This window comes from Mobula birostris, chromosome 4 (assembly GCF_030028105.1).
Source record: "Mobula birostris isolate sMobBir1 chromosome 4, sMobBir1.hap1, whole genome shotgun sequence".
NCBI classification, from domain to species: domain Eukaryota; kingdom Metazoa; phylum Chordata; class Chondrichthyes; order Myliobatiformes; family Myliobatidae; genus Mobula; species Mobula birostris.
The window spans coordinates 133,277,952-133,294,537 of record NC_092373.1 but is presented as its reverse complement, the minus strand read 5'-3'; the positions used below and the strand labels follow the sequence as shown (position 1 = coordinate 133,294,537).

Genomic DNA, 16,586 nt, shown 5'->3' with positions numbered 1-16,586 from the left:
GAACTGGGTGGGGGAGGGAAGTGTTTGAGACAGAGACTAATAAGTAGAACCAATTAAGTGAAGGATAATAGCAAATGGTATCAGGTGGGAAAGGGAAAAGGAGAGGTTAACCAAGGGAGAAGAAATCCAGGTAATTTGGTACGTAAATTGTTGAAGATGACACATCTAATCTTCAGCTAGTGACTAAACAGGATGCCAGGAAATGTATTATTGTATTACGACACTACTTCATGCAGGAAAGCAATGAAGGCATCCATTATCTGCACTAGGTGTCTGCTCTGATTTTATTCATTCACAGTCAATCAAAAGAATATGGCACGTATACTGGATGAATTCCTCCATCGATAAATATTGAGAACTAATACACCAATTTTATCGTCCTGTAGAAGTATTTGTGTTCTAATTTATTCTGTATTTTATTTAAATACATAATTTGTTATTCAGTTAAATGGTAATTTGTTGGGTTTTTTTTTACCCTTTTAACGATTTCCAGGAATTTACAGTGAATTGGGGCAGCTGGTTAATTGGTTCAAATGTACAGGTCCTAATATGTCCCAATTAACTGGAACCCATGTGCTGATTTTTGCCTGACTATTTTGCAAGCAAACATAAAGTGATGAAGTACCCCTGAATATGTCTTGCAAATGTTAACATTTGAGATTCCACTTCAAAAAAAAAATCTGTTTCAAAACCAAAATATGTTGTAACTCTGAAATAAAAAGCTGCTGTAAATAGTTTATCAGTATTTGATTAGTAGAGCTAAATTAATATTTCAATTGATCGACTTCTAATCTGAATAAATGATCTATTTCTCTTTGCCATTCAAAAACCCAGCTGCATAGTCTTTGGCTTTTGTGATAGCAAGCACAATTCAATGATGAAGCACAATGTAAAGTTGTTATTCATTTTATTAGCCATTTTCATTTTCAAATGCAAACTAGAAGCCCTCTTCTGAAAATAAATTCCATATTTCTAGTAAAGTTCTACAGTCTTGTTTTCAAGAAAAGCTTTATCCAAACAATCTTAAAAGCTCATATATTTTAATACACATGAAATAGTTCTGACTGAACAATTTGAGAAGTAGTATACCATTTTTCCTGAATATAGAAGCGTGTTGGGGTTTATTTTGCTAATAGATTTATTATTTGAACTCTCTTAGGTGATGGACCTTCCAGCTCAAAACTACCATCTGTTCAAACTGTGTCCCCAATGCCTGAGGACTCTGCAGCAAATATGAGGTAATATCTTTTATTAAGTTTTGATAGAGATCTTATATGCTGTTTGTTTTGGTTTACCCTTTCTCCCGGTATCTCTAAAGGAAATATAATGTTACCTGATTTTATGAAAATAGTTACAAACTGTTTACTGAGACTCAATTTCTGCATTACTAAACTAGCCATTTATAAATGTAATAATGATAGAATGCATGGCTGCTGCATTTAGAAATGTTCTGGTAAATCTATGATTTTACATGAATTGCAGCCAAATTTCCATCTCAAAATCACATCTTATTAAGACAATGGCATTGGATTAATTTGTTGTCTTGGAATATATTGGTCCTTTATTGCAGTGTTTTAAAATTTAACTTTGTTTTAATTATTTAGTATTACAGCCAGGCTTGAACGTGCACTAGAGAAGGCTGCACCACTTCTAAGGGAGATCTTTGTGGATTTTGCTCCCTTTCTTTCCCGTACTCTTCTGGGCAGCCATGGGCAAGAGTTGCTCATCGAGGGTACAAGTAAGTTTTCAATTATGGTTTAAGGCACATGTTACACCCTATGAACTGTACTTGATTAACAGATGAGTAATGATTAAAGGCTATGTATCGATCTATCCTTTTATCTCTGTTTCAGTTCTTCTTTTAGGCTAGTTTCATACAATGAACAATTGATAATTGAAATGAAAACAAAAAAAAATGCCAAGAATACTCTGGACACCATTTGTAGGGAAGGAAACAGGATTGATGTAGTGTGAAGGTCATTGACTTAATTTGTTTCTCTGAGCAACAAAGAAATTGTTGATGTTAGAAAGTCTGAACTCGAGAAAATGTTGCAAAATTGAGTTAACTTTTCAGGTTAGAGTCTCTACAGATGCTGACTGTTTTCATCATTTTCTATTTTTAACTGTTTTTCTCATAACCTGTAATGAACTTCCTTAAACATTTCTTTGTTTTTATTTGGCTACCCAATTTATTTTACATTTGCAAATATTGGAGGCTGGAATCAGACAACTGAAAAGTAGTAATTGTTATTCCTTTGTTCAAAAATAAAAGGAATAAAAATAAACTCAGCAGTGACAAACCTGTCAGTGTAACCCTGATAGGAAAGCTTTCAGAAATGTTGACCCAAGACAGGATTAATAGTCACCTGGAGGAACATGTATTAATTAAGACATGGCAACAGGGATTTATTCAGAACAAGTCATTTTTAACTATTTTCATAGAAATTTTTGATAAAGTAACCACTAGAGTGGATGAGAGTAATGCAATCCAACTAGTGTGTGTAGACACCCAGAGGCTTGCTAAGATGCCACATAAAGGCTTTTCAACAAGTAAAGGTTTGTGGAATAAAATGGACACATAATAGTCTGGGTACGAGTTGGTTAAACAATGGAGTTGCGGTGTTTCTCTGACTTGTGAAAGTTGAATGGCATTGTTCTACAGGAATTGTTTTGTTTGCTTTTTGGTTGATATTGGGGACCTAAGGTGCAGGGCTGCAAGGCACAATTTCTAAATTTGTGGACAATGAGAAACTTGACAATATTGTGAACAGGATACTGATAGATTGTAGCAGAATATAAAGTGAGTGGTGAATGGGCAGGTGCATGACAGATGAAGCTTAGTGTGGAGTAATGTGTGGTTTTGCATTTTGGCCAAAAGACAAAGGTGAGGCAATAAAAAGCTTAGAGTACTGCTATATGGAGTAGCACTGGAGAGAAAGGCCCAAGAGGATGTGTGCGGTAGTAATTGAAAATGACAGGGTAGATTGAGAAACTGCAAATAGAAACATAGAATGCCATTGGGCTACTTCCACTGCGCAGAAAATAGTGGTGCCTTAAGTCCTGCACCACCAGGTTCAAGAGTAGTCATTACCCTACAACCATCAGGATCCTGAATCAGTCTGGAATACGGAGCATAGTTAAGAAATTTAAAACTGAATTATATCTTACTTCTGAATTGGGACATGTACAGAGTTTTGGTGGCCTCACATTTATGAAGGGTTAGCTCTAGAATTGAGCATTGCTTGGGCAAGTTGAGGCAGGAGCTTGAGTTCTGGATTTTAACACATGCTGACTTAAATGTTTTTAATTAATTTTGGATGCATGGGAATGTATCCCAGTTTAAGGAACGGGTAAACTATTCAGAGTGTGCCTGCGTTGGCATAGCAGTGAAAAACATTGAGGTATGATAACAGTATCTATTTGGCATAGTTGAGCATAATGTTATTGTTACTAGCTTGTAAAATATCAATTTTTCCAGGGCTTTTACACACTCACCGTTTGTGTTAGAAGAACAAGCTATTTTGAGTTCTGTACATGCGTACATATTCCTCTTGTGCCACATATAATGCATTCTGGCTAAATTTTATTTGATGCTTATATTTGTTTGCCTGAATCTAAACCGGATGTTTATCAAATTGGTAATAGATTTGAAGTCTTGCCCATTTAGGTTTTATCTGCATACATATTCACAGTTTCTTCTTGCAGTGTTACATCTCACAAAAACAATGGAGGGTTCATTTTACTTTGACAACTACATTATTATATAATTAGCTAATTTATTGATAGAGGGCAGACTTCCTTATGATGCTTTCAAACATGTTAACCTTGTTTGATCACTTTGCAAAAGGAAGTGAATAGGAAACAAAATGAAGTTAAGATGTCATTTTAATATTCATAAAAGCCCTTTGTAATCCCATGAAACCCATAAAGTATCTAGTGCCTTTTTTAAAACCGCTTTTGCTTCTGCTAGGTTTACCGAGAAGGGGTCAAGGGTCAAGGTACTAATAAGAGTGTTTGGGATGTCTGCTGCCAGAAAACAAAATGGAAACTTGATTGATAGCTGGAGGGCTGAAGGGAGAGAGTAACAGAGAAAGCAAAGGTCATAGAGCCATTTCCCCTTTCTGCATATATAATAACCTGCATGGTAAGGATAGCAAAATGTAGATATTGTGGATCAATATGACATATGCTGTACACATTTGGACCTGTATTAAGACACAATATACGGGTTACTGTAGCATTGAAATGGAGACCGTGCAATTGTGGATAAAGGAGATATAGCTAACCACTAAAAATGGGTGATCAATGATACAGTACTCAATTTACCCAAAACAGAAATTGTGAGCGTTGTAGAGCATTGAACTCCCCTGTAGTTCAGTTGGGCTACTCTAATGAATTATAAGAAAATTCATTCAATTATTTAACTTGAGCACACTGATTCTCTGATTCCTTATTTTGCTTTTTGCTAAGTCTTGAAAAGGCATTTTTTGGTTATGTGAATAAAATATATTTACCTTTTCATTTTTATGTATGTCACCAACCTCTCTATGGAAAATGATATGAATATTCTAATCTAGCAGATGAAGACAGAACATGCCTTTGTGACTCGTTGATCTTTGGATAATTCCCTCTTCAAATTTGCATTAAATTGAGTTGAAATCTTTAAACAGTAAACAAATGCCTTTTTAGCTGTGCAAGCTTTGCACAATACAGCTTTCCTGAATACTGGGTGGGAGGGGGGTGGGGTTAGTAAGGATTACATTTTAGTCGGGAAGCCTAATGGCTCTTGCATTCAGCATAGTAATCATGTAAACTTATCACTGCATTTTCTGACGACCTAACATCAGAAAAGGGAAACTGCATCAGGGCAGTTTATTAAAGACTGTTAACAATTTTGCATCATTCATAATCATTTATTGTAATGGTATAGGGAATAGTGATCAGTCACCTGAAGAATCCTTGTCACTGGGAGGGTTATAGTAAGCAGAAAAAAATAGACTCCTGTATCAGACAACTGTGTGTTACAGTGTCAGGAACTGATATATAGCTGCTCGCAGTGTGCATTTATATGCACACACTTTCATTTCATTTGTCCTAAAGCTTCTGTTCAGTTGAGCAAACAAAATTAGCCCCAAAAATAGTTTGACTTCTTGCATTTGGAGACCTTCTCAATTTAAGTTTTATATTTTCAACGGATAGTAAAACAGAGAATACTTAATATCGTAAATTATGGCTATTAGCATCACTGAAATAAATAATCCGATTCAAAATTTTAAAAAATTACAGATTTAAAATTCTATCTTATTTTTCAAGAAGTCGCTGTTTGATCATGTGAATTGTATCAATGCTCTTTTGATCTCATAATGACAATATCAACTGTTTGCAACATCCATGAACTAGTAAGGTAACATATCATATAAATTGAATACATTCTTGAATGGTATATAGTTTTGCTTGATAGTATTGTTTCTTTAAGGTCTCTTGAAATGTTTTAATTACAGTGGTGTCCTGTTTAAGACTTGCCAGGATTCAATGATTTGTTGCAGCACAGAAGTGATCAGGTCATTTGGCCCAATTAGCGCAGGCTCTTTCTAAACCAATGCAGTCCCATTCTACCTCCAAATAATTTCTTACAATTGTACGATACAAATTTTCCTTTCTTAATTCTAAAACCGCATTGTAATGAGGTACATTTTTTGCCTTTCAGGCTTGGTTTGTATGAAATCCAGCAGTTCTGTTGTGGAGTTGGTCATGTTACTATGTTCCCAGGTATGTCTTTGCAAATCACAAATTGATTTCACAAAACAATTGAATATTATGGCAGATTATTTCACTAACTGAACTATGAATTAATGAGTAGAAATTGTAAAATAAACAATATACATTTTCTCTAGACAGCATTAGCTTTCACTGTGCTAATTGAATCACTTCCTCAACTCCATACTGTATTTGTTGCCCAGTTACCATTGTAATATCTTGCCGGCTGACTTGTATTTTTTGTGCATTGTGCTGAATTAGAATATTTCACAACTATGGGGCATAACATTTTTATCGATGGGCCAGATTTTAAAGTTGAATTGAATTCTGAGAGCCACTCATGATTGTAGAAATTCCTATTCGCCTGAGGCTTTTATCACTGTCATTCTGAATGTACTTGATGGTTGAAGCCCTTGTAGTTCAGTGGTGGAGTGTCATCTTGCTGTATTTACTGGGCTGTTGCTCAGAGATATCCAGTGCAGGTTTAGTAACTTCACTCACTTAGTGGAGTGGCGAAGCATCAAAGGAAGTATATAAACTATGTATTTTAAGTTTAACATTAATTGAATTAACTTAGATATATTAATTCTATTGTTGTAGTGTTTTTAAATGTATCAGCAGGATTGCATTTGATTTTTCCTTTTATTCGAGTTTCATAGTTTATTAATATCAGTGCCATTCAGAGTCATTTGACCATTTTGATGCACAGTTATTTTGGGTGGAGTGGTTTAATTGCTTGTCAATGTATTTCTCAGGACAGGGCATGCATTTTCGAATACAGAGTCCCTGTTTTAATCTGCTGAAATATTTAGAACTAGAATCAGTTGTTTCTGTGATAGTAAAGTGATGAATACTTCACAAATCTGACATTGAACTTGGTTGGTTTAAAAGTCTGAATGAAACTTGATATCAAAGGATATGTGGAGAATTCAGGAAAATGGGGTTGAGAGGGAAAATAAATCAGCCATGATGAAATGGCAGAAAAAAACTTGATAGGCTGAATGGACTAATTCTACTCCATTGTCTATCGTCTTATGCCAATTATTTAAGCATTAAGGAAAAATTGAATTGAATGTGTTGGGCTAGTTTGAGTTCATTGTGTCAAAAGAGAATATATTTGTTTAGTGAGTACCCATGTTACTTGTTTGTAACATGAAAGTACATCTCCCTTCTTTGGGGAAAATCCAGTGAAGTATTGAAAGAACCCTCATCCCCAGCAACAATTGTGGTTCTTGTACAGTGGTTTGCTGCTCATCTGAGACTCTGAGACTGCTCATCGTGTAGGTTGAATGTAGCTTGGGGACCATTTATATTTTGCATCACTGATTTATAATAACATAGTGAACAATTTTTTTCTAGCCTGCTTGGTGAACTTTAGAAGCACTTGAGCAAGTGAACAGCAAAATTATTTTGGATTATTTTGTGAGTTAAAAAAAAATCCCAAGCAAAAATATTCACTGCGTGATAAGAAAGAAGCACTTACTTTTCTTTTGAGGTCATTAATTTTGCTTTAACATTATAAGCATGTGAGAAAATATAGGTATATAGACTTTTTAGGTAAACCAATGAGGATCATTATTTGGATCTTTTTCTTTTGTACCGATTTGGAAATTAATTTATGTGTTTGGAAGTTTTCAACGTACTACTTTGCAACTATGAATAAAGCAAAAGCTGTAACTGGTGAGAATGAGGCTTCAGAGGTCATGGGTTTTGACCCTTTTCAAAGCTTTTGACCTTCATTTACAACCTAAAGGTTTACTTGGTTGACAAATAAGGATAATGCATCATTAATGTTCCTTTGCATCGATTTATTCATTTTAGTGAGTATGTTGCCAAATTTATTTAGGCCGTGCTGACGGATAGGTCATGAATATAAATGAAAGAATCATAGAAGGTGTGAAAAGTCAATGCTACATGTTGTCAATATGGTGCAATAAGCACATTTACTATCACACCTAATAGATCTCAGAATAAACCACTAAGCAGAGCAATGTATTTGTGAATATATTTAAATCACTCTATAGAGATTGTGAAAGGTAAATTACTAGTACTCTGAGAGGAAGTTGAGAAAGATACTGTGTATTTGGCAAAATGATTGTATTAAAATTTAATTTATGGTTAAATCTGGAGAAATTTAAACCAATTTTCAGTTGTTTTTCATGTAAGCTAATACAGGTGCAGCTATATACATTTCTTGAATTAAATAATTGGCAGAGCTGGGAACGTTTGTATGCACAGGTGGCAGTACAGTTATAATGCTATAAATTTGGAGAATATTGTTTAAATATTATTGTTTCATTGCTGTATTTGCCTTCTCACTTAGCTTTTGCCTTTGTCTTTATTCCCTTCCCTACTACTCTTCCTCCCTCTCATTCTGTCACCACACCATCCTCTCTGATGCATTCTTTCCCAGGTCCACCTAGTCCTCCCTCTCCCTAAAGTCTTAGCAAATCAAATTTTGCATGTGCACCTGCAAAGTTGTTCTTGGAATTATTGTTTGAACCTGTACCTTGTTTAACTGACGTGCAAATGCTGCAACTTGTGTGGGTTATATTAATAGGTTACGAAGCCTGATGCTCCTATTTATCATACATGTCATAGATGTGTTTTAATGCCACTCTAATCTCATGGAGGTCGGGGAGATTGATCTCCAGAGTTCATTACATTGGTTGGAGGATGGTGGGTTATAGATGGATTGGCAACATTTTATAGTGGAATATTCAGATGAATTGACTACAAAATACAACTTTTTTTGAACCTGAAAATATGGATTTTCCTTAAAGTTTGGATCACATTATATGAAACTGGGGTTGCAACTGCAATTAGTTTCAAAATTAAAATGCCAGGTCTTGTTGAAATGAAAGCGTGAGATGTGAGCTAAGAATTGTGATAAACTTTGAAGACATAGGTGTCGGATAAACTGTGGTTGATTAATTTCAGAGGCGAGATGGGATGGGATGTGGTATTTTCATTTTAAAATCTTAATTAATTTTGTAGGGTAGATGGAGTAGGATGAGTGTCAAAGATCAAAAAGCTAAGGTCATAAAATCATGATTTTAATCACATAAAGATTAGTCTTCTCTACTTAATAGCTGAATATGTCGGTTCTATTATTATGACACAGAACAAAATAGAATAATTGATACTTTCATTGTGAAGTATGACTTCATTTTTTTTAAACTGGAGAGGTTTCTTCTACTTTTCCATCAAAATATAGATGTTCATGATTGAGTGACTTGCTCACTAATATTCACATACCCCGATGTTGTGAGAACTTTGTTATTTTGTTTTATTTTGCAATGCATTTCATGAAATCCAGATCATTTCAGAGAATCAATAGTTATGATTGCATTATTGTTGCATATAACAAAAACTTTCAAAAATGTAGATCTCCAGCATGCCAAGCTGATTTTCTACATAGTTCTAGTAGGATCTAAGCCTTTTAGAGTATTGCAAATAAACAAATAAAATATATCAGTGTATTATCTATTTTTTTTGTTTCACTTAGTTCAAGTAATCTGAAATAAACACACAACAAAATCAGATGACTTCATTTTTGAAAGGAGATATGATCTTGCATGTTTATTTTAAAAAGACAGCGATTTCTTTTGCGATTATCATATTGCTGTCTGGTGTTGTTATACAAAAGCATTAGGAGTATTTCTGGGTTAATAGCATAATAAGCAAAATTAGGGATGAGATGACCAAAAAGAGATATGTGAATGTAAAAAGGTGTAAAATGTAAAAAAGATGTACATTTATGTGTGCAACATTTGTATAGAACTTTTCTCGGCTATTATCCTTGCTACAATTTATTTTAAATATTAGTGTTTTTCTTTCAAGTATCCTGAGCTTATTGGGGTAAGTTGTTTCTTAATCCATTGTCATGCCATTCAAGGCCATTTTATCAATGTCCTTTTGGCCCCATACTAATTCAGTCTGACACATATTCCAATAACATTACCTCAATTCCAGTTTTAAAGCTGTATTTATTGCTGCAGTTTTTGAAGTGCATCATTTAAAAATGGTTTCAACCCAAAACATCTAATAAATAAATAATGTGTATGGCTACTCAGTAGTTGATTTCCTAGACTAGAAATCATTCCATCGGATACTGAACAGTCCACTATCGGAGAGGCCTGTCAGATAAATCTTATAGTAGCTGAATTCATGTCCTGTAAATCACATGTTATTGTCTGAGCCTTCTGCCAGGTCATCTATTCTTTTCTCATTTATCAGAAGCGGATGCTGCACACTTAAAAATGTAGCTTTAAAGTGCTAGATTTCAGACAGACTAGGTGTATTAAATGACAGTTGATCAGCTATACAAAGAGAGGTTTGAGGGAGTTCCAAAGAGTGAACTGAAAAAAAATATGCTGCATATGTTTAGCACTGTGGAGGCTTTTATATTCACCAGATTGATTGAGAAATGCTATTTTGTTTTCCTTACTTGCACTGGGCATGTGCCTATCTCACTTTTCTTAAACTCTAATAATGGTGTCTGTTAATATAATGGCAGTTTAAACTATTTGGATATATAATGTTACTATGTTAAAGAGTTGTCTTTTCATGAGATTGTCTTAGAGTCATAGAGTAATCCAACATGGGTACAGGTCCTTTTGGCTCAACTACAGACTTGACCAGATAGTGGGAGTACTTAGTAGATATGACCTTCTAAAGTTTGAAGTTCAGATATAAGTATTCTTTTATTTTCATTGTTTTTGTTTGATGTTCAAACAAAACAAAAAAAAACTCCAGCAAAAATGACATTAGTTTTGCTTTTTATTTTGGTTGTGAGATCATACCAAGAAAAGAATCTTGTAGCACTTAATGCAGCTTTTGCTACACAACTGCAATATGTTTACAGTTGCCATGATTATTGTTTTCATTCAAATACAGCTTGTGTTTGTTGGTGTTATAAGTTTAGTTGTGCAAAGTGAACTGATGTTTTCAAATGAAACATGATAGATTAAGTGAATAGGCTGAATGTAGCTGACAAAGATCAGTATTAGGAATTGAGTTCATCTTTTTTATGCAAAGATATAGCACAGTTTTACTGAACTCTGTGAAACTAGTAACAAGAAGACGAGAGATCTAAGAATTCAAATTCTGAAATAATTTAGCATGTACAAAGAAGAGTTAAAAGTTGTTGTTTCAAGGTTTGGAATATGTGGAATATAGAATAGTACAGCACTGGAATGAGCCCTTCGGGTGAACCCCATGATGTCTGGGCTGAACACGGCACCATAACTAAACTAATCCCTTCTGCTTTACATGACCCGTATGCATTCATTCACTGCAGATTTGTGTGCCTAACTAAAAACATCGAACACCACTATTATATCTGCTTCCACTACTGTCCCTGGCAGCCTGTTCCAGGCACCAACCATCATCTGTGTGTAAAAATAAGTAAATTTTTCCTACTCACCCTCTTTAAGTATTGCCCCTCTTGCATTTAAAGGTATGGCCTATAGTATTTGACATTTCTATCCTGGGATGGGGAAAGAATTCTGTTTGTTTACCCTATTTATGCCTCCCATAATTTTAAAAACTTTTTTCAGATCTCCACTCAGTCTCTGATACTGCAGAGAAAACAATCCTAGTTTGTCCAGTCTCTCGTTATAGCTATTATTCTTTAATCCAGGCAGCATCCTGGTAAATCTCTTCTGTACCCTCTCCAAAGACTACATCCTTCTTTCAATGGAATGACCAGAATTGCATGCTGTATTCCAAGTGTGGTCCAAACAAAGCTTAATTTATGTTATCAGTACAGAAAGCTGCAATTAGTAGCTTAGAAAGGCAAACCATAAAGAGTGTCTTCTGGCTCCATTTTGTATAATGTTGGAAGGGAGATTAGATGCTTTTAAATTGAGTGGATGCCATTGGAAATCAGATAGTTATGTAGAGCAATTATCATGATAGTGAGGTTTAATGCTCAAAAGGGAGCACTGCTGTTCCTCCTATGTTAATGAAGGAAATAACTTTGGATTCATTCCATCTTTGGAAATCTGCTTTTGAGTGCCAAAATGGAGCTAGGTAATGTTTGATGTGGAGATGAAACTATTTTTATTTTGTGTTGAAAATTAGAACGGAGAATTGCTGGGGAGTGTGGCAGAACAAAAAAGAAGAATTGTTGGGGCATGGCAAAATAACTTTGGGATTCTCTGTACCAGAGGAAAACTTCCATTGAAAATACATAGTCCACCCTTGCAAATAGTGGTCAATGAGATATCAAAATGTATTTTCCTTCAAAAATTTTCTGTCATATGCCTGAATTGTGTATCATTTCTTTTCCTGCTTTATTTTAGACCATAAGACAATAAGACATGGGAGCAGAATTAGGCCATTCAGCCCATTGAGCCTGCTCTGCCATTCCATCATGGCTGATCCTTGATCCCACTCAACTCCATACACCTAGCTTCTCGCTATTTCCTTTGATGCCCTGACTGATCGGGAAATTATCAAATACTACCTTAAATATACCCATGGACTTGGCCTCCGCTGCAGTGTGTGGCACAGCATTCCACAGCTTCCTCCTTACCTCTGTTTGAAAAGATCACCCCTCAATTTTGAGGCTATGCCCTCTAGTTCTGGATAGTCCCGCTAGAGGAAACATCCTCTCCATATCTATCCTATCTAGTCCTTTCAACATTTGGTAGGTTTCAGTGTGATTTCCCTCCCACCCCCACCCTCCGCGTTCTTCTGAATTCCAGTGAGTACAGGCCCAAAGCTGTGAAACACTCCTGATATGGTAACACCTTCATTCCTGGAATCATTCTTGTGAACCTCCTCTGGACTCTCTCCAATGACAAACATTCTTTCTGGGATATGAGGTCTAAAACTGGTGACAATGCTCCAATTGCGGCCTGACTAATGTCTCATAAAGGCTCAGCATTATCTTGCTTTTACATTCGTTTGCCCTTGAAATAAAGGCCAGTATTGCATTTACCTTCTTTACCACAGACTCAATCTGTAAATTAACCTTCTGGGAGTCTTGCACGAGGATTCCTAAGTCCCTCTGCACACCCGATGTTTGAACCTTCTCCCCATTTAGATAATAGTCCGCACTTTTGGACAAGAAATTAGTGGAAATGAAAACCCTTGGAATTAGTCTATAGATCAGTAGGATGTACACAACACCGATCAAGAAATTAATCTCTTCACTTTATCTCTGACAAAGTAATGTTCTCTGATCGGTATTCCATGTAAACTAATTGAATCTAGTATGTATAAAAGTATTTTAAATTTGCAAACATTAACTCTCTCTTAGAATAATGAAAGGATAAAAGTAAACACTGGCACACCCAGGGAAGCACAATTAAGTCACAGCAGAAATGGTGGCATCAGGGTGAAAGATGTTATCATTAAATTTATTGAATGTTTGTTATCCAATTTTGAAGACATTCCAGGTTGAAAAGGCAGAAAAAAATTATAGACGTCATTGACTATAGTGAGCGAAAATATAGTTTGATTGACTTGGAACTATTGTGGTGGGCCGTTGAATAATCATATTGTGGAAGGAAGTTACTTCATGAACGAACTCATCCTCATTGGTGTGGCTGAAAGTGCAAAGATGAAAGCCGATGTCTTTGCAAACAATGATACATTGACATTTGGCTAGGTATAGTACAATTCAGTGAATGTTACCAGGCTTTTAGGGCTTAAAATGAGGGTACAACTTGTTTGAAGGCTGTGTGTTGATTAGATTGTAGACTTTTTAAACATCAAAGAGATTCTGTAGGGATATATTTTTCCCATTTTGACTTCACGTTGATATCTTGCCATCACAGAAAACAGTCTTCAGCTTGTTACTGTCTCTGCACATGTCATCCTTAAATAACTCAATACATTGGATATATCTCAGTCTACTAACTTCGACACCATCCACCCATTATAAGCAATATTGTACTGAACTTACTAGTTTGTAGTTATTTGCCAAAAACATATTCACCTGACTTAGGGCTCTTGGTATAAGTGAATTGACTAACTGTTCGGGTAGAGTAGAATTTTGATGAAAGGTATCTCTAATAACCTAATAAAACTAGAGTCAGATGAAAACTTGAACCATTTTTGACAGAAATGAAGATGTTTGTGATTGTTGGAGATGAATTATCTGAATTCCAAGGCAGTGATAGAGGAATTTTAAGTTACTTCAGTTGTCTTCCCGAGGAACTAGGCTGTCAGTGCTTTATGCAACATCCCTTGGCAGTTTCTGAGCTAATGAACTAGTTCATGTTTGCATAAACAAACCCTGGAGAGTATCCAATTGTAGTTTGAGGAGAGGCAAATGACCTTAATGCTCCACAAGTTTAATAAGTTTATAACAAGAAAGCTTGCATGTCTTTTTTGTTTTCTAGTTTTCTAATTGCTCTCCTGATTGCTTTTGGATAACTGTGCTTGAACTACGAATTAAAACTGGATTTTGGAGGACCTTGAAAATCACTGGCCTATTCAGATTAATCCATTTTTATTTTTTTATCATCTAAATTTGAAATTGTTGTCGAGTAAAGTTTTTCAGGGAAAATTGAGAGGCTTGAAAAATAGTTTGGAAAAATGTAAAAAAGTGATGTCAAGTTGCCTCAGGGTTTATTTCCAGGAAGAGTTATTTAATCTGGAAAGCATGCAGTGCTGCTTTTTTTTAAATATAGGAAATTATTTATGGTTGGTGATTTAAGTTGCCAGCTTTATAATAGGTGTTGCAGATCAAGTTCATTTTTGTTGGGTATTGTGGAAGGCAGCAGAAAAAAATGCAGCAAAGCATTTATGGGCTAACTTCAATGAAGTCAATATTTTCTTGTAACATTTACTATATTTGAAAAATTCATAGAACCTAAAGATCAAAGAATAAGGATCAATATACAAAATGCGGGAAGAACTCAGCAGGTTAGGCAGCACCTGTGGAAGTGAATAAATAGTCAACTTTTTGGGCCGAAGACCTTACTCAGGACTGAGAAGGAAGGGGGAAGACGCCAGAATAACTGGAAGGAGGTGAGCTGGAATGTGATAGGTGAAGCCAGGTGGGTTGGAGAGGTCAAGGGCTGAAGGAGGAATCTGATAGGAGAGGAGAGTGGACCTAGGGGAAAGTAATAGGCAGGTAAGAAGAGGTAAAAGTTCAGAGTGGAGAATAGAGGAAGTTGGGAGGGGGGTGGAGTGGAGGTACTTGACGAAGCGGTCCCCCAATTTACAACGGGTCTCACCAACGTAGAGGAGGCTGCATTGGGAGCACTGGACACAATAGACAACCCCAGCAGCTTTGCAGATGAAGTGTTGCCTCACCTAGAAGGACAGTCTGGGGCCCTGAATAGAGATGAGGGAGGATGTGTATGGGCAGGTGTAACACTTAGGCCACTTGCAGGGATAAGTTCAGGGAGGGATGAATAGATAAGGGAGTTGCGGAGGAAGTGATCCCTGTGGAAAGTGGAGGGGAGGAGGTAAATCACAGGAATTCTGCAGATGCTGGAAATTCAAGCAACACACATCAAAGTTGCTGGTGAACGCAGCAGGCCGGGCAGCATCTCTAGGAAGAGGTACAGTCGACGTTTCAGGCCGAGACCCTTCGTCAGGACTAACTGAAGGAAGAGCTAGTAAGAGATTTGAAAGTTGGAGGGGGAGGGGGAGATCCAAAATGATGGGAGAAGACAGGAGGGGGAGGGATGGAGCCAAGAGCTGGACAGGTGATTGGCAAAAGGGATATGAGAGGATCATAGGACAGGAGGTCTGGGGAGAAAGACAAAGGGGGGGGGTGAACCCAGAGGATGGGCAAGGGGTATAGTCAGAGGGACAGAGGGAGAAAAAGGAGAGTGAGAGAAAGAATGTGTGTATAAAAATAAATAACGGATGGGGTACGAGGTGGAGGTGGGGCATTAGCGGAAGTTGGAGAAGCCGATGTTCATGCCATCAGGTTGGAGGCTACCCAGACGGAATATAAGGTGTTGTTCCTCCAACCTGAGTGTAGCTTCATCTTTACAGTAGAGGAGGCCGTGGATAGACATGTCAAAATGGGAATGGGATGTGGAATTAAAATGTGTGGCCACTGGGAGATCCTGCTTTCTCTGGCGGACAGAGCGTAGGTGTTCAGCAAAGCAGTCTCCCAGTCTGTGTCGGGTCTCGCCAATATATAGAAGGCCACATCGGGAGCACCGGACGCAGTATATCACCCCAGCCAACTCACAGGTGAAGTGTCGCCTCACCTGGAAGGACTGTTTGGGGCCCTGAATGGTGGTAAGGGAGGAAGTGTAAGGGCATGTGTAGCACTTGTTCCGCTTACAAGGATAAGTGCCAGGAGGGAGATCAGTGGGGAGGGATGGGGGGGGGGGGAACGAATGGACAAGGGAGTCGTGTAGGGAGCGATCCCTGCAGAAAGTAGGGCGGGGGGAGGGAAAGATGTGCTTGGTGATGGGATCCCGTTGGAGGTGGTGGAAGTTACAGAGAATAATATGTTGGACCTGGAGGCTGGTGGGGTGGTAGGTGAGGACCGGGGAACCCTATTCCTAATGGGGTGGCGGGAGGATGCAGTGAGAGCAGATGTACGTGAAATGAGGGAGATGCGTTTGAGAGCAGAGTTGATAGTGGAGGAAGTGAAGCCCCTTTCTTTAAAAAAGGAGGACATCTCCCTCGTCCTGGAATGAAAAGCCTCATCCTGAGAGCAGATGCAGCGGAGACAGAGGAATTGCGAGAAGGGGATGGCGTTTTTGCAAGAGAAAGGGTGAGAAGAGGAATAGTCCAGATAGCTGTGAGAGTCAGTAGGCTTATAGTAGACATCAGTGGATAAGCTGTCTCCAGAGACAGAGACAGAAAGATCTAGGAAGGGGAGGGAGGTGTCGGAAATG

The 16,586-nt window shown here is 37.2% G+C and overlaps 1 protein-coding gene across 2 annotated transcripts in view; it reads left to right on the top strand.

Moving 5' to 3' along the window:
* lrba (LPS-responsive vesicle trafficking, beach and anchor containing) overlaps positions 1-16,586 on the top strand; it is an 803,145-nt gene that overhangs the window by 200,577 nt on the left and 585,982 nt on the right. For both annotated transcript variants that reach the window (XM_072256051.1, XM_072256050.1), the window contains exons 31-33: positions 1,160-1,238; positions 1,605-1,738; positions 5,708-5,769. In XM_072256051.1, coding sequence (XP_072112152.1) covers positions 1,160-1,238; positions 1,605-1,738; positions 5,708-5,769 — 275 coding nt within the window. The remainder of the gene's footprint in view (positions 1-1,159; positions 1,239-1,604; positions 1,739-5,707; positions 5,770-16,586) is intronic.